This window comes from Rhea pennata, chromosome 8 (genome assembly GCF_028389875.1).
Source record: "Rhea pennata isolate bPtePen1 chromosome 8, bPtePen1.pri, whole genome shotgun sequence".
Taxonomy (NCBI): Eukaryota; Metazoa; Chordata; class Aves; order Rheiformes; family Rheidae; genus Rhea; species Rhea pennata.
In genome coordinates, this window is record NC_084670.1 from 7,559,077 (window position 1) to 7,581,623 (window position 22,547).

At 37.3% G+C, this 22,547-nt stretch overlaps 1 protein-coding gene across 2 annotated transcripts in view; it reads right to left on the minus strand.

Moving 5' to 3' along the window:
* The window catches only part of OSBPL9 (oxysterol binding protein like 9), a 69,578-nt gene that overhangs the window by 40,868 nt on the left and 6,163 nt on the right, over positions 1-22,547 (minus strand). For both annotated transcript variants that reach the window (XM_062581857.1, XM_062581856.1), the window contains exons 2-3: positions 16,530-16,580; positions 12,412-12,490 (exon numbers count right to left, since the gene is read on the minus strand). In XM_062581857.1, the coding sequence (XP_062437841.1) occupies positions 12,412-12,490; positions 16,530-16,580 (130 nt within the window). The remainder of the gene's footprint in view (positions 1-12,411; positions 12,491-16,529; positions 16,581-22,547) is intronic.

Below are 22,547 nucleotides of genomic sequence, written 5' to 3' on the forward strand. Positions count from 1 at the left end.
AACCTGAGTCATATGTTCACTACAACATCCACAGTAACATTTTCATACTTCTGCAACACTATTACACAGTTTTCATAAAGAATCCAAGTCGGGAAGTAATGACAAGCAAACATGATTATGCATCTCAGTTGCAGTCAATGGTAGTTAAGAAAACAATGTATTAAGTCATGATTAAAGTGGGTAGTGGATAGCTTTCATGACTAGGGGGATAAGGAAGAGGAGTTGGAGAAGGAGGATGGAGAACAGATCAAAACAGATTAAGGGCTATCATTGCCATCTTCTTTCTTTCTTATCATTACCCCTCTCCCCCAAATAAAGACATGTCACCACCTTTACTTTGCTAGTCTGAAAGAGTTCTTTGCTGTGCTGAAAGAATGTCAGGAAAGAATGACAGGAGCAGACAGTCAGCAGACTCCAGGTGAAGGAAAAGAAGGAAAAAAATGAAGAAAAAAAGCCACAGGCATTAAGCAGACTGTACAGAGAAACTGGCCAATGCACAGATTTAGCAATAGCTATTGGCAGTTGTTCCTAGTTTGTCATTCAAGCGGAAGGCATTTAAAAGAAACAGGAAGTCTGCTAAAATCAAGGAAACTTTAAGCGGACTAGCACCTATTATGAATCCGAGATTCCTATCTGACTTATTTGTTACAGAGCTCAAACGAAATATCCATAAGTTATTATACTGAAATATATTATCCAGACTCAAAAAAATGCTTTGTTTTCAGTGCTCTCATTATTACCCGTTAAGTTTCCATTGCTTTTAGACTTCAGAATTTTATGGCTCAATTTTATGGCTCTCAAGCCCACTTCAAGTCTTCTAAATATATTTAATAAATCCTCCTTTAGGAAAGTATTCGTCAGTTGTTCATATATCCATGCCTATGAAGAATATTTCATTTGCCAGAGAAAGGGATGAGGGAAAAAGAATCATTAATTTGTAAATACTCAAGTGTTCAAAACTTTTAAAATGGATATTCAAAGCGGCAGTGACCAAGTTATTTCAATGTGTATAAGGTTTCTGAAGTTTGTTTTCTGGGCTTTGTTTGGTGGTGGTTTTTGTTTAATACTCATCTCCCCCTCCCAAAGAACGTATTATTGGGGAACTGTGGTACCAACCATTGCACCAGACTAGCTGTAATTCACAGGATACCAAAATCCTGTGTTCAAGTTTTATTGTCTATGATTATTTAAACTAAAAAAGGAACAATTAAGCAGCACGAGTGAGTTAATCCTTCTGTTGCAACAGACTTTCCATGACCTACCATACTGTCAGCAAAGAGTTTACTGTATTAAATACTAATCTCAGTATATAGCAGTCCATTACTAAATGTTATCTCATTAAGACCTGCATATCAAGTCATGGACTAACAGAACAGAAAAGAAAAGGCCCAAAGCAACAGGGGAGACCTAGAAAGCACCATACATGCAAAGACAAAAAAGTCCTGTGTTTCTGTATCACAAACCAGCCTTAGGAAGCAATTTCTTATGAACCAACCAGTACAGTTTAAAAACTAAACTCCCTTTCCCAAACTCATGAATAGAATAAGCTTCTAAAGCTCCTATACCTTTGACATCCATTTTTATCCTTAGTTTTAAAATAATTCAGCAGAATAAAAAAAGCAAGCTATTTTTTTCCTGAGTTTTTTGAGTTTTCCTCAAAAAAATAAGCCACATCCCTGTGTCCTGCTGCAGACATGGCAAACCTATAGCATAGCATGATCAATCTAGAGATAGAAGACATCAGCCCTGCATTGAAAATAAAGTCTCTGTCACTGTAAGTCCAGGAATATTGCCATGAGGACACTGCTTACTGCAGATAAATGGTATAACATTTTAAGCACCCTCTGTTCAGGACAGTGGTTTAAAAATTCAGACCATCTGTAACCAATAGCAAATCCTTCTGGACCTCCTCCATATCATCTTTTAGGGAAAACATGGAGGAGACAGGAAGGATGCAGTTCTTAGTACAGCAAGCTGAGAGAAAAGTTGTATTAAATCTAATCAAAATGGCTGCTGTGAGATTGAGTGCAAGTAAAAGCTCCCTAATGGTAAAAGCAATTTAGAACTGAACAGCTGCCAAAAGATCACTGATGAAAAAAAAAGATCAATGGAAACATTCAAAAAAGAGATTAGCCAGCACACTCAAAAACAATTTATGGAAAAAAAATCTACGCACAATGGTCAGAGATCATTATCCATCTATCTGTAGGGACAGCTAGATATCCAAGGCATTTTTCATTTAAAGAAGGTAACTGGCCAAAGATACAGCTCTGATATCTTTTCAGCTAAAAAAGTTTGTAATGCACACTGTATAATATTCACTCGGCATCAGCAAATGCTGGAGGCCTTTCTCAGCGGCTAGAGGACAAGAACTCCTTGCTCACTAGTCCTGTGTTCTGAGCTCAACCGCCCTGAAATCACTTCAACCTTTTCCATGATTTGATCAGGCTTCATTTTAAAGTTATCTTCCCTTCTAACTTCTATGGGAAAACTACTCCAGAATTTCTTTCTGCCAACATATGTGGGGTAAAAGAATTATTTTCAAGACCAAGGAATTTCACTTGTTTTTTATAAAAAACCCTGATATTAGGTCTGAAACCTAGTATCTATAAAGAGATGAGGCAGAGGGAGGGAGGAGGAAGGGGAGAGAGAGAGAGAGAAACAAGTTACTTCTTCCTAAAACATCAACATTACAAAAGCCAAATAAGAATACTTCTGCTGCTTGTAAGTGATTCACACAATTTTAAACTTAAAAAAACAAACAAACAAACAAAAAAAACCACACATGTAGGAGCCCACGACACTACATGAATGTTTACTGTGGTCTTAGTCTGATGGGTTAATGCAATATTTACCTTGTTAGCCTAAACTCCATGTGTAGTAGGATGTCAGCTAGCCACAAAAGTACAAATACTGCCTGCAGTTCACAGAATGCAAACAGTCCCTATTCTCTGCTCCATTTTAAGATGCCATGGTCATTAACTCATTTTTTACCACAACAAGATTTGCCAGTGAACAGTCACACATGGGACCTACTAATCCACATACAGCAATATAGAATCACAGAACGGTCAAGGTTGTATGGAAACTTTAGAGATCATCCAGTGCAGCCCTCCTGCTTGGGCAGGGTCACCTTGAGCAGGTTGCCCAGGACCCTGTCTGTATGGCTTTTGGATATCTCCAAGGATGGAGACTCCACAACCTCTCCAAGCAGCCTGTTCCAGTGCTCAGTCACCCTCACAGTAAAAACATTTTTCTTTAGATTCAGATGAAACTTCCTGTGTTTCAGTTTGTGGACGTTGCCTCTTGTCCTGTCACTGGGCACCACTGGAAATATTCTGGCCATGTCCTCTTTACACCCTGACTTTAAGATGTTTATATATGTTCATTGCTGTATGCAAGAGGTTTGAATCATTACTGGTTGAAATTTGCAACTTTACCACGATTATGTCAATTAAGCTATTTTTACATTTCTGTAGCAGAATGAGTATAAAATTGATAATGATTTGTTCCCATATGCTTAGCCATTGGCTCCTTTGTGTCTATAGTACATCCCCAGAAGAATAATTTATTGTGACATTTCAGGCATGTCAGAGACAACGATGGGGCACTTAAGACAATCACAACTCTATTTATGACTAGTGTGCAAAAGTACATTTGCAAAGTACGTAACTGCATTACAGTGAGATTTAGTATGATAACTATTTCTAAGGACACTGCATTTTTTGCGACCTCTGCCTAGCTGAGCTTATTTACAAGGTTTTTTTATCATCCATTTCATAGAAAAAAAAAACTCTTTCATCAAAGAGGCACAAAGAAAGGAAAGCAATTATTTTAAGCAAGTGAAAAACCACAGCAGGGAAAAAGTGCTAAGGTCAAGAATCATGGCTTCTATGGAGGGATTTCCATCATTCAGAAAAAGGATATTTTTACAAGTCCTAAAAAAAAAGAGGCTCTTTTCTCTGAATTTCCTGATTGCAAAGTCAGATATGACAGTGATTTTTAAAAGCTCTACTCTACGAGAATAAGGAGGCAAATGAAATACGACTTCATGAAATAGTCTCCATTTTTATTAATTTCCTAAATACAGAATAAATTTTGTAACTTAGAATTCCTATTATATTCTAGTATTTTGTCTACTTTGTTGTGAATAGAGATTATATGTACTTATAATGTACACAGAATGTTAAAGAACTGCATGGAACAGATTATTTTCCTAGCCTAAGCTCAATAGCATTTAAAGATTAGATATAAACAAGTTCAACAACTCCTTTCTGTGATACAGCACTTACCGCTAGCATTTCTAGGTCATGCTCAGCAATACTTGGAAGACAGAACATAGAAAACACATTACTTTAGAATTAGCATGCTCATGCCTCTGTGTTTGTGCACGCGCGCGTGTGTGTGTGCATGCGTGTGTTTGTCTACATGGGCATAAGGATGAAAGAAAAAGCTGAAGAATTAGTTAAAAATCACTGGCTGACTTATAAATACACCACACTGTCTCAAAGTGAAATGCATATTTTATTTTCATTCACTGTGACCTACTTACAGGCAAAACCCAGGAAAAAAAAATCTATTACACTCACAAAGTCAATAGAGTCAATTATGCATTTTATTCAGACAAAACTTCCACTGATTTTTGTCAAAATTCCTGTATTTTCTCAACCAAATTAAGAACCAATGTGCTATCTTTACAAACAAATAAGCAGGTCACTGAGGTGAAATTCTGACTATGCTGAGATCAGAAGGATTTTTGCTGGCAATCTCAATTGACAGAGTATTTTACCCATTATTAATTCCATCTTACTATTGCCCAGCAGGGTGGAAAAGTCACACTTCATACAGATAATGTCAAAGGGCTGCTTCATGGCTAAATAAATGGCCTTTTAAAGTCACCGGAAACCTTTTAAACAACAGAAAAGGCATGCAAGATGATAGCCAGGGTGTCACGTAGGCCTACCGTAATGCCGTAATTTCATTGCTTACACATACCCTTCTAACTAATGCAGTTACTATATATGTCAATAGATGGTAGACAGCCTCAGTATGTTATCTACTCTATACTTTTGGGAGTGTCACAGTTATTCTTCCGCCTTCTGCTAGCATTCCTTCTGATGCCATTCTCTACCCAAAAATCAACCCTTTTTTTGTTCTGCAAGTGGATTGACCAGTCTGTTTCACCATACCCACTGAAGACTCTTAGACTTCCTCTAATCCTGTCCATACAAGACATCCAGTAGACTCCTGCGTAAAATATATTAAAAAGGGTAATCTACGATCTTGAGAAACCAACTATGCTGTTACCTAATCACTCCGCATTGCTTCTGAGCTACAGGATAAGATACCTGCCACTTTACCAAGTACTTCACATTCCTAAAAACTGTCTGCTTCCCGTCTATTTAAGATGATCAGTGAAAATGAAGTGGGTACACATAGTGGAAAAATCACAATTATCCATGTTTTCCCTTCTTTGTTGACTTTTGTTGCAGCTCGCTGTCATTTGGAATCGTAAATTTAAGAACTTTTTGAGTAAGCTTTATAATTAGCCCATAAACATACATTCATGTCAAGACTTCTGTGACAAAGGAAATACATGGTCAGGATGCTATTGGTTCTTACTGGGAATTCATGACCAATTCGTAATTTATTAAGCAGTATCAAATATCGGACAATCTGCAACTACCTGGGTTTTCACTAGAGAACCTCAATACTTAAAAATTCTGCCACTTTTCGGATCCTGAAGTGTTATCTAACCTGAGCTAAGGATAGCATAACTCCATCATAGCAAACCTGATTTGGAATCCATGTACTAAGCATCCCTAAACAAAAGTTTCCTGAAAGACCCAGGCAGGCTACGTTATCTGGACAGCGCTGGCTTCAACACTGAGCAGACACCAGTTCTCTTCATTTAGAAACAGGGCTAGAGAAGCTGCCTCCACTCTACTTCCCCACCTTTTCTCTAACTACCTGGACTGCCAAAGAAGTTAAAGTTCAGGTTTACTTCCTCCTAGTCCAAAGGTACTGAACTCCAGCTAGAGTGACTGTCATAAAAACAGATTATGTCATATCACCCTATTTCAAATGTGTCACCAGGTGGAAAATAAATTCAATACTTCAGAAGTGCCACAAGCAAGGATCAGCACCAGTTTTGAACCTAGTTACTCAGCCCTCATCAGTGAGAGGGGAGGGAGTTAGGTTGCAGTTCCTGCTCCTAAAGCTATTACTGGTTTGTTTTGTTCTTTTTTTTTTTTTTTTTTTTTTTTTTGATCTTTTTACCAACACAGAATATTTGGCTGTGTTGGTATTATTTATCATTGGTATCTTTGTGGGTCTAGGCATGGGTGACATCGCAAAAAGCAGTTATTGAAAAATCTCATCAGTCTCTCAAATAAAAGACAGGCATATAGTTTTCTGCGGTTTTGAAGCTTATTACTGAAAATGTATCTTCTTATGCCAACATTTGCAATACTATGTTCTCTTTAACACCTAATGGGGCAGAGCTTTAAGGGTCTAGGTCAAACACTTTGCTTAACCTTCAAATTAAGAGCCTCATCTCATCCAGACCACAGAAAGCATTCTCTCTTCTAAAACTGCGGTCACACAGAAACGACAAAAGAAACTACATGCAAGTCTATACTTCCCTGTGTATTTTAAAAGTAAAAACAAACCTGCTAAAGCTCATTTCAGGTTCAGTTTTCTTCAGGCCGTCCTTTCTCCTTTCAGTGACTCACCCTTTAAAGTTCAGAGCTCCACCTCCTAAGGAATTAGTAAATAGCCAATAGCGTTTTCTTTTCCCACATCCTAAAATACTTCAGGTAATGTCCTCACAATTCACAGCTTTCAGTACTGCCTGGTACTACCTCAACACTAACGTTTTAGGCTTGATGATTCTTTCAAGTCCAGTGATAACTCAAACTGGTAGGTCAAAAAGTTTCTCCTTACTCCAAATACAGGCTCTTCAGGAATGGAGGCAGGCCCTGTAAAAAGGCCTTGTTAAAGTTCTTATCCCAGGACAACCATCCCCACTTCCCACCATACACAAACTGGTTTTTACTCTTTGTTATCTCCGTCAGAGCTTAGATAGTAAGTCAATATAGGGAACATACTTCATGGGCATCAGCAGATCTGCTCCTTTACTTCCCTCTGGCTAAACTTCTCTTTCTGGTATTTGCTATAGATGACTACCTATCACCTTATCTTCATGAATGGTTAAATGGAGCTCTTAAACATATTTCCCCAAATACTACAAACAAAACCCCCCATGCTATCTGTCATTCAGGCTTATAACCTGGATAGTATCTTCAGTATGAACTACAGTTTCCTCTAATCCTCCCATCAGAGCTAAGTTCTAGGTCATGCAATGATTAAATGTACGTTTGTTTAAGTGGCAGCCTTATGGTGCTAAACAATACTTTATACAGTATGTTCTGTGAAAATTGCTTTCAAGTTATGTTTTGCATTTAAAAGCCATTGTAGATCACACTAAACTTGCTCAGAATCTATTAGTTTAAGGTGGAAACCATGTGCTGACTTGAACAGAAAAAAAAAACAAAAAAAAATTGAAGGACACTCAAAACTCAAGTTTACGGCTACTGGAATTTCTTGTTCAAACAGAAGCAAAGAGTGTCAAACTTTTCCGCATCTCCCCACTCCTTATACTGAGACCTTTTCTGACCGTTTGTCCCCTTTCCAATGTACCTCCTCTTCAAGCTCACAAAACTCATCTTTTCAGAACAGTTGCCCTGTATCTTATCTGAAATTGAGGTAACAGATTCATATTGGTGCCAAAAGTAACAAGCAATAATTTTTTTCCTCTCTCTGTAAGAAACAATAATAAAATAATAATACAAAAATAAAGAAACAATAAAAACACAAACACATTACACACACAGATATTGTTTCAAGGTATTATTTTCTTGGCTCTTTACAAGTTTAATATTAATTTCAAAATCTGCTACTTCAACACAGTAAGTAAAAAAACAAACGGTATGTAAGTATCACCATAAAAAATGAGTCTAGATAGCTCCATTAAAAACAGCATACTCATGGTAAGGTTAAAGAAACACATCTTACAGTTAGCATAGATAGTTACCACATTCATAAAGCAGAATATATATTGTATTATGAGAAGAGAGGAGAACAGATAGGACAAGGCTGGAAGTTTAACTCTTACATAGCTGCTCATCCTCCGCTGTTAGGAGGAAACTCTGCTACAGTTTATGGACTATTATTTAAGTTGGGCAATCCCACTCTCTTAAGTGAAAAAGTGCCTCTTTATACTACAGGGGCAATCAGGTTTGTCAGCTATTTGGTGCACAACAGGAAGATTTTATAGGAAGATTATAAATATACACAGTTTCCCAAACTAGTGATGAAACACAGGCCTAAAGCCACTCTGCTTAAAAAATTCAAATATGACAGTAGGCAGTCACAAATGAAGCTACAAACTGGGACAAGCTGGGGAAGAGATAATAGTGATCTACCTTTACCGGCTGACAGCATTCATGTAACAGGGCATGTTCCACAGCAACATTCACGCTTCACTTCTCAGATAGTTTTGTGGCAAGAGTAGGACAGGAAAGACAAATGCTAAGGTAAGATCATCTCAGATCAATGCACTGGACCACCTCCAATCTTTCAATCCTTTATCACACAGAACAGTGGAGACGAGACTGACAAAAAATGTGCTGCCTGCTGTAAGAGTAACTGCTGAATTTCCAGGTAGGAGTTATAAAAAATCTGAATTCTAACTCCTGCATATAATGTAATAGAAAAGTATTTCAGTGAAAAAATACACATTATTTCAGGTTAGACAGTAATTCAAATATCAAGAAAGCAACAATACCCTTGCTAGACTATCCTGAACATTATGTTCCCGTTCTTGAATTTAAGTCATTAGCACCCCAGAACAGAAAAAGCAGTTAAGAGATATGGAGGACACAAGAACTGACTTTCCAAATGGAAAGAGCTCATAACTAGAAGATGATACAAAGACGTTTAAAAACAACAACAAAAAAAACCCTACAGTGTTTGAAGGTGATAAACGTTTGCGACAGGGACATGTATTACAGCAAGAAAGAAATACATTATCAAGAAAGAGTTTCCTGATGGGAAAGTCCTGTCTAGACTGAAGTGTATTATTCCAAATATCTTCAGCAAATTAAATGAATTTTTGCATATAGTCTGAACAAATCCATGAGAATGCCATGAAACTGGCTATACAGTATGGCCAAATAAGAGCCAGTCAGGAGACGAAATACATTACTTGAAATATATTTTGAAACTTCCGTGGACATTCTGCCCCTTCCTTCCCCCATGCAGAGTGAATAGGTATAAATACAGTGGCACATAACAACAAAATAAAGGGAATAAATCTGCTGAGCATGCTGGCACAGCCAAAGTTAAGCTGACAATAAAATCAAACCATGCTCTTTGTTCTGTTGCCCATATTTATTCAATTCACTTCTCCTTTATACCAAAATATTAAGTATATGGTACCATTTGATATTTATGTAGTCATTACTCAAAGCCTGCATCTTCTTTTTAATAATAACTTTTTTAAATTTTAATAATGTTCAGTACAGACATGGCCACTAGGAAACAAACTGGCAAACACAATAGAAGAAGATTGTCATGGGCACCAACAAGGTACAAGCTACATGCTGGAGGGACTCAAGAATTTCCCAAAATCCAATGACAGGCAAATTTTAGTGGGAGCTGCTAGAGTCTTAACACTTAAAAAATTCAATTATACAAACACAAGCACAGTTACATACAAGCAATATCCCTGTGAGAAGTTGATCAAACATCTTTAAATGCCATATTTGCCTTCACTGCAACATTTACATCTCTAGTGTGAGACAGAAGTGCAGTTTTGAGCAAGCGACCTCAAGAAATAATTAATTCATCCAGTATAAGTTTTTCTTTCCTCTCCAAAATTCAAATTCCATCACACTGCCCGTCAGGAAATTTTTACCAAGGCCACAGGAGATTCAAGTCTTTGTCAATCAGTACTTAAAGTCTGGGTATAAGAAAATATTTTTCTTTTGGAGTCTGAAAGAGAAACTTTTCCACTGCAGATGGGATCCTAACTTACCCACAGGTCAACAGATCTTTGAAATCTCAACATTTTAAAGTTTTGCCATTTGACATCTATCGAGCTCATATTTTTCTACTTTTTTATCTTCTCTCTCCCAACTAGGCTCCAAATTGTTTGGACCCCTGGATATCTTTGCAAATGAAAGAAGGAGGTGGGAGGGAAGGAAGGAATTTTTTTTTATCTTTATAATAAAGATTTTAAATAAAGGCTGCAGTTTCTGAAGCAGCCTTCTTCAGAAGGCTCTTCTTTCATAAAGGGTGAATGTATTTATAGCAATGACTATCTCATAGAACATAAGTTCTATCTGCAGCACATATTAAAAAAAATAGAAATATATTATTAGAAATACTATATGTATACAATTTTTATGTATTCCCAGAACACACATAGTATTCTACATGTTCTGAAAATACAATTGTTGTATTTGTGTGATTATCCATTAACCATTCATGACTAATGTTTGCCTACAATTTTCATAGATGCATAATACTGTTTATTGAATGAAAATAATATCACAAACAAGCATGAGGCATATAACACATATTTACAGTGATTGTAAGAACTACAGACATAGTTTCACAGAGCTGTTTGTTCTATACTGAAATACCCCAACACCAATATACTGTCTTTTTACATTTTCAGTTTACAGCCTCATATATTAATATTATGCTTATACCTCTACAATTTGCTGGATATGAAGTATGTTATTTTCAAAATATGCTAACAGTAAAAGCATAATAATACAGAAAACAGCACACAAGATCTTCATTCTAAACTACAGAAGCATACACAGATCCTGACCTAATATGTAATGCCTGCAAATAAAGACCATAAAGCATAAGATGTTATGATAGAATTATAGAATGTGACAAAGCAGATGTTCAAAAATTGTATTATTTAGAGCAGAACATTACTTCAATGAAATACTGTCACTCTTCTTTTAAGACATCTAACTACCCCAAAGACAACATAGCTTATAAAGGACGAGTGCAAATAAGAGACATACTGAAAAAGGTTTTCCTTATAAACTACAGATGAGAGATTTCTAGATTTACATGTATTAAGTTCTCAAATATTGAGCAGCGTTTAGCTTCACAGCACTGAAAGACTGCTAGAGTATGGCATTCCATTACCTGCATTAGCAATTAGCTTGCATTTTATCAGTTATCCTTGAAAACAGTGGATTTAAGTATTGATGTCAGCTCAGTATTATGAAGGTATGTTTATGAGGCTTAATGCAGTGAAATGTCAGAGCACAGCAGCATCATTTAGGAAGGTTTGTAGCTCAAGGGATATATATGCCAAAGACAACCCAGTGTACAATTAATATTTATCATTAGAAATATTCACAAAAATGTACCAGTTAATATAAACTCCATTTTGCAAATCACTGATTTGCAAATATATACTGTGCAATATAGGTTACAGAGTTATTTCAGTTTAGATATATTAATAATATTTCTTACATGCAAATGTGGCTCTTGAATATTTAAAATTTCCAGCTCTATGCAAAATAATTATGTTCTTTAGTCACTACATTTTAGAGAAAAAGCAAAAGGACTAACAAATGTTAGTTGAAAGTTATTTTATCAAACTCCCTTAGGATTTTTAGCATTAGAAAAGAATTCTCTAGCCAATATTTTCCCAATATTTTATCCTACTGCTGCAGATAAAATAATTTAAGGAATGCATAACAACGATATAGTACCTTACCCTTTCTACCGGTGAACCATAGCATGCAATGACGAAACATAGCAGTGGCAGATGGCATTGGTGTTAGTAAATGTGAATAAAAGGATAATAGCAGAGAAATGGTGACTGGCAGACAAGACACAGAAATGTAGATGAAAAGAATGCAAGCTTGTAAATCTTGAAGCAAAGCTCCACCTTTAAGCCAAATGTTTCCTCTAGTCTCCTCATAATTGAGTATTAAGTTCTATTTGAATAGACTGCAACCTTCTGACCACTCTTGATTCTCTTCGCACGGAAACGCATAATTGTATCTTGATAATGAAGATCAGAAACGTTTTGTAAGCACAACCCCTAATCAGAAACCCATTACTTTCTGCCCTTCACTGATTTATTCTTTACATTTTTAATCTCCAAATCCTGCCAGAGCTACAGTCTCTTTCTAGCACATATGTATCCACTGCAGATGTAAATCCCTGCCTGACCTGCAGCACCCCTGGATCCAGAATGTTCTCAGTACGCTCATTCACGCTGCTCTGTTGCCAAACATTTAAAATCATCCATCAAACACAAGAAGTGGAATCTATTATAAGAAAAAGCAATCTCCTCTTTCAGCTCACCCTGAAAATGGAAGGTTTTCTGATCAACAGTTATTGTGAAGGTGCTGTCGTCCTCGTCGTCTATACCAATCACAGCTCCCTGTGAAACAAAGAACAAAATCCTGATAAGGCAAGCAGTGACATCAGCAGCACACACTCTATCACTACACCCCTGGAATGCAAAAAGCCCTGAGAAATTAGAAGCTAACTGAACACTGCAAAGAGCCGAAGGATTCTCTGGTTGGTCATGGAATGTAAGTCACATTTTTAAAAGACTAAATCTTTAGTTGCAGATCAAAACAGTAATTATTTGTATGACTTTGTGATTTTCTGGATAGTAATATGTATCTTTTTCTTTGAGAATAGGGGTGGCTATACAGTACAGCACTGTTATAGTATATAGTAATCTACTATTCTTTACTACATTACACCCGATGTTTTAAAGCAAAGTAGGGGGCAATACATATAAATACTTCCCACATATAAAAACATTAATACACAGATATTTTACAAAAAGAAGTTCTCAACCTATTAAATGATTTGATTTTCAGCCCCTAAATAAATATCCACAATGAGTCAACATGATATATCAAAAGCAGCTGTCTTCTAATTGCTGATGAATTATTAGAAGAAAATGCAAGTGAATGACAGAGTCAAGTTAATCTGTGCTCAGTTGTTTACATATCTATCCACATCTTCCTTCCCTCCCCCACCAAAACACTTAACAAATAATGCAATTTCACTCAGAGGAAGAAGACATTTAAAAAAATATATGCCTGTATTGACTTGCAAGAATTGCAACATTAGTTGAAAATTCTTCAAGTATCACGGTCAGATTTACTCAGTTTCTGTGGGTACTATTCTTAAATAGGACCTGGAGCTGCCACTGTATCTCGTAGTGCCTGTGATACAGCCATACATGAGCTGGAACCATCTGCCAGAGACCTTATATAGGGGCTATGAAGTATTTGTGTGAGCAAGATTTTAGTGTCAGGATGTAACAACAACTAGATGATAGCCACTATATTCTAACTCATGATTACTATCTTGTATTCGCACAGTGTGCCTGTGACATATCATGACGGGCCAAATGCATTTTGCCAGAACATTTTTTTAAAGACCAATAGATAAAATAGATCTAGGACTCTCTAAGCATGTGGCTTGGTATGCAATAAATCAGAGTATCACTACAAGTTGTACAAAGTCGAACAGCTCCTTCTCATCAGCTACATCAAAAATCTCTAAGTCAGACACCAAGAACATGACAAAGATATTTTCCTCAGATTAACCAAACAACACCAATTTTGGATCCTGTGGCTCATAATAACTGAAACTTTAACCTTTAAGTTCCTCTCCTGTACGTTTGCTAGCAAGAAAAATCCTATCTCCACCCAGAACGGTGGGGGGAAACTGAGGAGAAGGAAGAACACAGCATCCTCTGATCTCAGTACAAAGTTGCAAAAAGTGCACACTGATTTTCATGCTAAGGCAAACGGTCTGCGCGTAAGCATAGAAGATGCTTCTGTTGTCATGTAGAAGATGCATATGGACAACAAAAAGAAAAAGTAGCATGTGAAAGTTGAAGTGTATATTCCAGAAAGCTTGGTCGGGATCTATGCATAGTACAGATCATCTCAGTTCCTCTCTGAACACATCTTCCTAAATATGCCATGACGCAGGACAAAAGACAGGAGATGAATCTTCTGGCATATAAAACATGGTTACCAAATGAAAAAAGGTAAGAAACAAGCTTTTAAAAAATCTATTAAAGGAAAAGGGAAGTAATTTCAGGCAAACTGCTTAGATTACATGTTTGTTTATGTTCACACTTATAGTTACAAATCAACAGTTAATCTAAACAGAAAACCTCTTTGATAGAATTTCAGATTGCAGAAGCCCATCTGTTCAGCTATTGCTATCACTGTCATCTGCCAAAAGAGCTGCTTTACAACAATAGTAGGAAAAAGGACCCCTTCCTCCCTCACACACACACAAAAAACAAAAAACAACATACACACGCATTCAGAGAAAAAAGTCAAGAAATCTTAGGGAAACTCCAAAGAGCAATCTGAGGTCAGAGGGTGGCAGACAGGGGAAAGGAAAGGGACTGTTTTTTCTTAAATGTATAAAAAAACGGATAATGTAATGTTGAACAGATTGTTCACTTTTCGTATTCCTTAAACTGACAGGCTGAGGCCAACCTCCACACTGACAGGCTCCCAACACTATTGAAGCAGACATGTTTTTTCAGATTAAATTTTTCCACACAATGCAAAAAACATCCTCATGAATCTGCTGGAATATAGTTGTGTAGACAGTGTTTTGAGTTTACATTACTTTTAAAGAGATTATAAATTAAAATACTAACAGATTAAAAAGGAGGAAGAAAAGGGCAGTAAGAAACCTTGAATCCACAGGAATGGGGACTCTCTGTAGGACTCTCCAAAGGTTATTGAGACCCCTTTATTAGGCCCATGGAAAAATGGGAAAGGAGTAACAACAGAAGGAAGGAATAAAGGGGAGAAAAAGAGGCTGCAAAATACATCAGATTGTGAGTTAGACCACAGAGCATCTTCCCTGTACTTCTCTTCCTTCAGTACTCAAAATAGGTCCCATTCACACCCGTTGTCCTCCTGACACTTCCCCATAGCTACATCAGCTCTTCATAGTACGGCTGCGTACTGAACCAGAGAGCCTCTGAGAAATGGCAATAAATACAGAAAAAAGGACTTATGCAGAAAACTTTCTTGCTAAGTGCATGCTCATAGAGTAGAAACTGGGCACGTGCAAAGAGGTCACTCTCGCAGCACACCTCCATACTGCTGCCTCAAGGCACAGCAGCAGCATTCAAGGCTAAAAGTCCCAAGCAAAAGTGCCTTGGGCAGATAACACTCAGCTTTCCCAGTCTGCATCTCCTCAGCTCTGTCTCCCCTATTTGTCTCCCTGCCCCAGCTGAGATTTCACAAACGCTGCCTGCTGCGTTCTTCCTGCCCTTTCCAGTCCTCCTTTGTTTTGCTTGCTCCAGCCTGACCACCTGCTGCCTGACACTAATACACAGCACTGCAATATGCTGAACGAAACACAGGCGAGCGGCAGCGCTAAAGAATGTCCCAACTGGCAGAATGGAGGACACGGTGACAGAGGAAAGACAGATCAGAAGGGCAGAAGGATGGCACGTCCTCTGTAGATACAGGACATAAATATATATACATACATATCCCCGCACACAAAGAAATGAGAACGGCAAATCACAACTTTTTCATAGCATATGTGATTACTAATTCATCTTACTTTGTCATATAATGCTTTTTTATCCATAAAAATGTAGCTAGCCCAGCAGGCCGCTTGGCCTCCGATGTTTTCCTTCTGTGAATACATCCACTATTTCAGTATTTCACAGAGCCAGCAATGGAGTCCAAACCTCAGAATTCTCTTTGCAGCTTCCTTCACTAGGCCATATTATGCACTGATTCAGATTATGCAGATTATCTATCATCTCAGCTGCAAAAGATACTGTAAAAGGGTTTGTTTTCCTCCGTTAATGGATGGAAATTAAGTTTAAATATTGCAATTCTTAATGTTCTTTAAAAAGATAAACTTGGCATAAGCGTGTTTGTTCTGGTAAAGCTGACTTTAAAACACAGAACAGGTCCTCAGGTTTCACACAGACCTTTGAGTTGGTTAATACCAATTATAACGAAGCATTAAGTCTGTTCGTTCCACCTAAGCGGGACCACCCACCGCTGTAGCAGCCGAGCTACCCTCACAGTCAGTATATTCCTTCACCAGAACATAGCACAGCTTTCACAGATTGCTGCAGGAGAATACTTTAAAATTCAACTCAGTTGACATTTTAGTGTGTCCTCTCCCCCCCAAAAAATAAGATTTTATAAAAAAAACATATATCAGACAGCTTCCTCTTAAAGCACTAAGTTTTACCCTGTGGTTGAAGGGGAAAAAATAGATAACTTTAGTCTCACAGTGCAAAGCACGGGCATCCAGAACGCCCTGCACTCGGTGAAGCATCCTTGTACAAATGACACCATCCTGCAATCATTTTGAGGAATGGTTCCATTTCACTGAAAAAAATCTCATATTATCCTCAGTAAGTTGTTAAGCACCAAGAAAATGATACTTACCCTGAGTCTAACACATCCTCGGCGTGATCCTCTCATCATTTTGTCTTTTGACTGAAATAGAAAAAAAAATAGATCACCAGATTAACAAATTTAGTAAGAATTGCAAAAGAAAGTTAGTTATTTAAGACAACTGAGAAAAGCATAAAGCAGTTTGGTATAATATTTTATTGACTGATTAAATGAAACGGATACTGTTACAACAGAGGTTAGCTCTGACACAAAAGAGAAAATACCACCATGGTATTGAAAAGTAATCCTTCATAAAACAAGAATACAATATCACACTTCAAGAAGTTTTGTAGATACCTTGAAGAAATACTTAAAAGATTCAATCTGCACCTTTATGAAAGCAAGAAGAGATTAAGAAAAAAGGCACTCAATAGGGAGTTACTAAAAACTGGCAGAGTACTGATATTACATCCTCTTCCTTTCTCTCCCCTCTCATAAAAGTGGCCATATACCAAAATCCAGCTGTATAGCAGCAATTGTACAAATGAAATTATATCTCTGTTCCCCAGATTCATCCCCCTTTTCATACAGATACAAATTTCATGTTCAGACAAGTTTCTATGTCTGCTTGTGAGGTAGTAGAGCCTGCTTTTATTCCAGCAGTTAGAAAAGTTATGGTTGTAGCCATAGAAAAGTCACAGTTGTTATCTAACTGATAAGATCCCAAATCAGAAAACAGGAATCCTATTCAATCTTGTGCTTAATCCTGTAGACTAGCCCACCTCACAGCTAAATTCCTGAATCTCTTCTTTAGCATCTCTATTTGAAGCAATGATAAAGGAATTCAAAAACAAGACAAACCAAAACAGGCAGCTCTAAACAGCCAATTCGCTGCTAGCTTGAACTTGTCGTGTCTTAAACTTTCAGCTGTTACCAGCACTGACACAGGTAGATTTTGTAAGCAACTTTCTGCCAGTGTCACAAGAGTTAAGGGGCAATATTGGCAAGCCCATGTAGAGCACACACACAAATCCTTTAATACAAAAAAGAAAATGTTTTGGGGAACTCTAAATACTTCATTTTCTGACAGCATTTAAAATATCTTCTGGTTTTCAATTAACTCTCCCATTTTTTTTATCTAAGTGAGAAACTGCATGCCATTGTAGCCTTCACTCCAAGGGTAATCTTGTTTCAATGTAACTCCTTCTTCCTTACCATTCATATATCTAAACTACATTCTTCCAGGTCATAAAAACAGAACCACCACTCTGGTCTGATGATCAGGTTCTCTTGCTACTGAAATATCCTCTTCTTTCCAACAGTATCTTAACTCTTCCATGTAGATGTAATACTGATTTGACTATGACCAACCTACTTTCACTCAAGCCATTAGGCAATGAAATCTTATTGATATCAGTGGGAAAAAAAGACAGGAATCAGAACTATCAGGCTTAACAGCAACAAATTATTCTTCATCTGGTCACTCATTTGAGAGAGAAAGTTACATAGAAAGCATGAAGTAGTCACAGCAAGTCCTATGGACTAAAGATAAATTCAAAATATACGAGTCAAAGTTTCAAATCAAGTTAAGTTTTTGCTGATCTCTAATTCAATCAATTCAGTCTAATTTGTCATAGAGTTTTTTTTTTTTTCTGAACATTAAAACCCATGAGAATTAATCTACTTGTTTTCCTGTCAGTACAGGTTAGCTGGATATAAACAAGTGGATTTAAAGACCACCAGTGCATCCATAATACATTCTACAGATGTATAATTTCTTTGTAGATCTCCTAAATAAAAACTTCCACTTAAAGATTTTCAAAGAGTTGTTTTTAAAGCACAAGACCAGAAAAGGATATAGAAACAAAGTCACTGCAACAGTTTTCTATTTGAGATTACATATACCTCACACACACCTTACTGAAGTATACTTACATGTATATTCTTGTTATTGCTATACAGGATCTAGTTCCTCAAATGGGAAAGCACTACTAAGAGCTTACTCCTCCCCCTGGTGGTTTCAGGAAGAAATACTGTCATAATCTTGACATGAAAAGTAAATTTCTACATTGAGGATGCAACTCTGCAGCAGCTAGAAGCAGCCCAGCAAGATTACTGTGGTCTGACCATCCTGATCACACGCTGCCAGCCCTCCTGCGTGCGAGGTGAAGCACTCCTTTAGGCCCCCGAGCACATCCAGGGAACTAACCACACAAAAAGTGAAAGTAACAGAACAGCAATTTGTTTTCGTCTGGTTGAGACCCCTGAACCGGCTATGTGAGGGGAAGACGAGAATTAGTCCTACTGCAAGAGAGGCAGAACTGCACTGATTCAGATTATGCAGATTATCTATCATCTCAGCTGCAAAAGATACTGTAAAAGGGTTTGTTTTCCTCCTTTAACGGATAGAAATTAAGTTTAAATATTGCGATTCTTAATGTTCTTTAAAAAGATAAACTTGGCATAAGCGTGTTTGTTCTGGTAAAGCTGACTTTAAAACACAGAACAGGTCCTCAGGTTTCACACAGACCTTTGAGTTGGTTAATACCAATTATAACGAAGCATTAAGTCTGTTCGTTCCACCTAAGCGGGACCACCCACCGCTGTAGCAGCCGAGCTACCCTCACAGTCAGTATATTCTTTCACCAGAACATAGCACAGCGTTCACAGATTGCTGCAGGAGAATACTTTAAAATTCAACTCAGTTGACATTTTAGTGTGTCCTCTCCCCCCCAAAAATTAAGATTTTATAAAAAAACATATATCAGACAGCTTCCTCTTAAAGCACTAAGTTTTACCCTGTGGTTGAAGGAGAAAAAAAATAGATAACTTTATCTCTAGTCTCACAGTGCAAAGCATGGGCATCCAGAACGCCCTGCACTCGGTGAAGCATCCTTGTACAAATGACACCATCCTGCAATCATTTTGAAGAATGGTTCCATTTCACTGAAAAAAAACTCATATAGCAGAAAGATATGTTGGAATGGCTATGTAAAAAGTCATATTTTCCTTTTTTATATACACAGTTTTAATATACAGCTATCTTTTTTCAGCGATCAGTTTCATAGCTATACAAAATGACATTTTCGATATGCTTAAGACATGGTGTACTGATTTTGACGATAATGGACCTGAACAGGTTACAAGCAGACAACAAGAGAGAAATTCTAGCCAAAGCTCAAATAAGATTTTGCAAAAATTAACAAAAATGCATATTACCACTGCACTGGGAATGTAGGTATCTGCCAAAAAAGTGGCCTTTATTAGTTTCTGGCCTTCATTAATTTCCTTTTTACATACACAGAGAGAAGTTGATGGACTACTGAACTGATCTAATATAAGGCATTTCAGGAAACCTACAACTTCTTAGAGAAATTAAAATAACACATGGGTCTATTAAAAAAACAACTAACCAAACACAACATTCATTTTTAGCATTACTACTATTTCAAGAGTTTCAGCTATTGCATGGGAAGTTTCAGATCTCAATATAAAATGCAGCTGCTGTCTGCCTCCTCAGAAGTGTTCACACTCGAGTTCTGCTACTAGACGTGTACAGAACATGAAGAGGTACATTCCTGACTAACACAGTGCTGTCCAAGAAATCTCTAGTATTAGTACACAGCTGAGTAAAAGCGTTCAAGTCGTTTATTTCTTTTCAGGGAGGAGGAACCTGGAACAGGCTCCATATATTTATATATACACAGTGAGTTTGCATCTATAGGAGAAGCCTTGGTAGGGACCAGTTTCTGGAACAGCTATTCTTCTCCAAAATCTAAGACAACCCTCATTTTTCAAACAGAGATAAAACCTGACAAAGTAAAACCTCAGCAGGCTGCTCTCAGCCCACCTCACCTCCAGCTCACTTGCAAGGGACACACTGCTCTCACAGGAGGGACCTGTTTGAGCATACAGACAGCTGTAATGGCTATTTAATGGCCAGCTCTGGAGTTGTCAGTGTTTACAGAAGAACTGTAACTTCTTTAACCCCTTTAACCATTCTGAGTCACTGAGGGACACAGCTGACTGTAACACCCCAAAGCTGCTTGGGATCTGAAGTCCTCTAACTGCAGGTCCTGAAATCGAAACCAGATAGGTGCTGCTGGAATAGCTAAAGCTTTGACTTTTGTGGATATACTCACAAAGCAGGAACCAAAACACTACTGCTGACAATTGAGGATGCCCCAGCAGCACCTTTAATTCCTAGAGCGTGATCCATAGATGTAAGAAAAGTGGATTTTTTCCTAATATCTTGACAGAGTGAGAGGTGGAAGAAACTCATGTTCAGTAGGAATACACCCACTATGTTCAGAGAAAGCAGACAGTGTAAACCCAACCCACCATTAAACAGCAAGAATGAGCAAAGATTTTTAAAAAGCCTTCTACTTCTTAAGTGTTAAGAGTCTCAAATATATTAAATCAGTAACTTAGTTCAGTGCAAGGTTATATTTGCATATGCATTGACTGACAGGAAAGAAGGCTGCAACAACTGGCTTCCTAGAAGCTATGCACAAATTCAGGTTTGCTTTTTGTAAGATAAGTGTAGGTAATTAAAGTTAACAGTGAGCAACAGTGAACACCTTATACAGGCTGTAAAACTTTCTTCACAGAATAAAATTACTCTCTAAACCTTGTCCTCTCAAAATTCAAATCTATCATGTTTAGATTATGTGTTAAATCCCAAATGATGCACATTACTGTTCAATCTACATATGTGGAAGAGCAAGCTTGTATTTCTAGGGATTCGGTGTGTGTAAACAGCGCTTACTATTCAACATTTTGGTTTCTTCTTTAATCAGGTAAATCGCAGTATGTTGAGCAACTTCTAAGTACTCTTTCATAACAAGCACCTAATGTTGGTGTCTTGAAAGAATAGTTATGCAAATCTGAGAAGGCCATGTATCATGCAGAAGCTCCTCTTTATGGGGCCCATTTAACCCTGCTAGGTGCCACGCAAATCTGAAAAAGATAAGGCAACAATTAGCGATTCCTGACATAGACAAGCATTACACTGCTTCTAGAATCATCCAAGAAATTAATATATGGGAGGCCTTAATCGGATCAAATGTAAAGTTGTGAAAGATACAGCACAACCATAGGACCCTCCTTCCACCTATCCCCCCAAAAGTGCAACTACAGATGAAAAAGTCCATACTGGATACCGTATCATTATTTTCTAAATACTCTCATTGCTTTTAAAGCTCATACTGTATAATTCTGAAATATTTTAAATAAAGCTATATTCCTTAAATTGTCTCTCTCATCTAGTAATTCATGACATCATTAGCCTCAGTTAGCTTAACCGCTCTATTTGCAAACTACATTGAGAAAAGATTTTTAAATACCTGGAAGTCTTATACAAAGTTATAACCTATCACAAAAAAAAGAACTTGGTAGTCTAGATAGTCTCGACTTGATAGTCTAAATTGCTACTGATTTTATTTCGGACACTATGTTAAGAAAAACATGCAATAGATGAGATTTTGCAGACATAATTCTGTAAGTGAACAGATTTATTACTGATGCTCAAATTTAAGCATTTGGAACTGAGTTTTTAGTCTTTGGATCCACAAGTAGCACATGATCTGTACACTACTGATTCACCAAACAGTCTCATCTTGATCTGGATCCTATACGAGCACCCAGCCACATTTGCCAAATTTTTGGAGTGGACATCATGGCTAACTTTGGGAGGACTGATGACACTCAATCCAGACTGCTAGTACAAAATTAACCCATTAAATATTTTCAATGGATCTAAACAGTCAAAGTAAGTTTATATCAGATCAAAAATGTCACAGACTTGCTGTGCAAAAATAATGATCAAGTACTAAACACTCTAAAACCAGACCCATAGCCTAACTACCAAAGAGAACAGAACTAATTCAGCATTGCTGAAAGCTGAAAGCAAGCATATTTTGTCCCCAAGCACACAGTGGAAGAGATGTTACATAGAGATCACCTGCATTTGCTCCAGGAAGTAATAATTGCTCAATTATTTGAATAACTATATCCCTCAGGAGGAAAATACAGGGCCAGTCATTAGATTCTACTCATCCACTTCTAAGA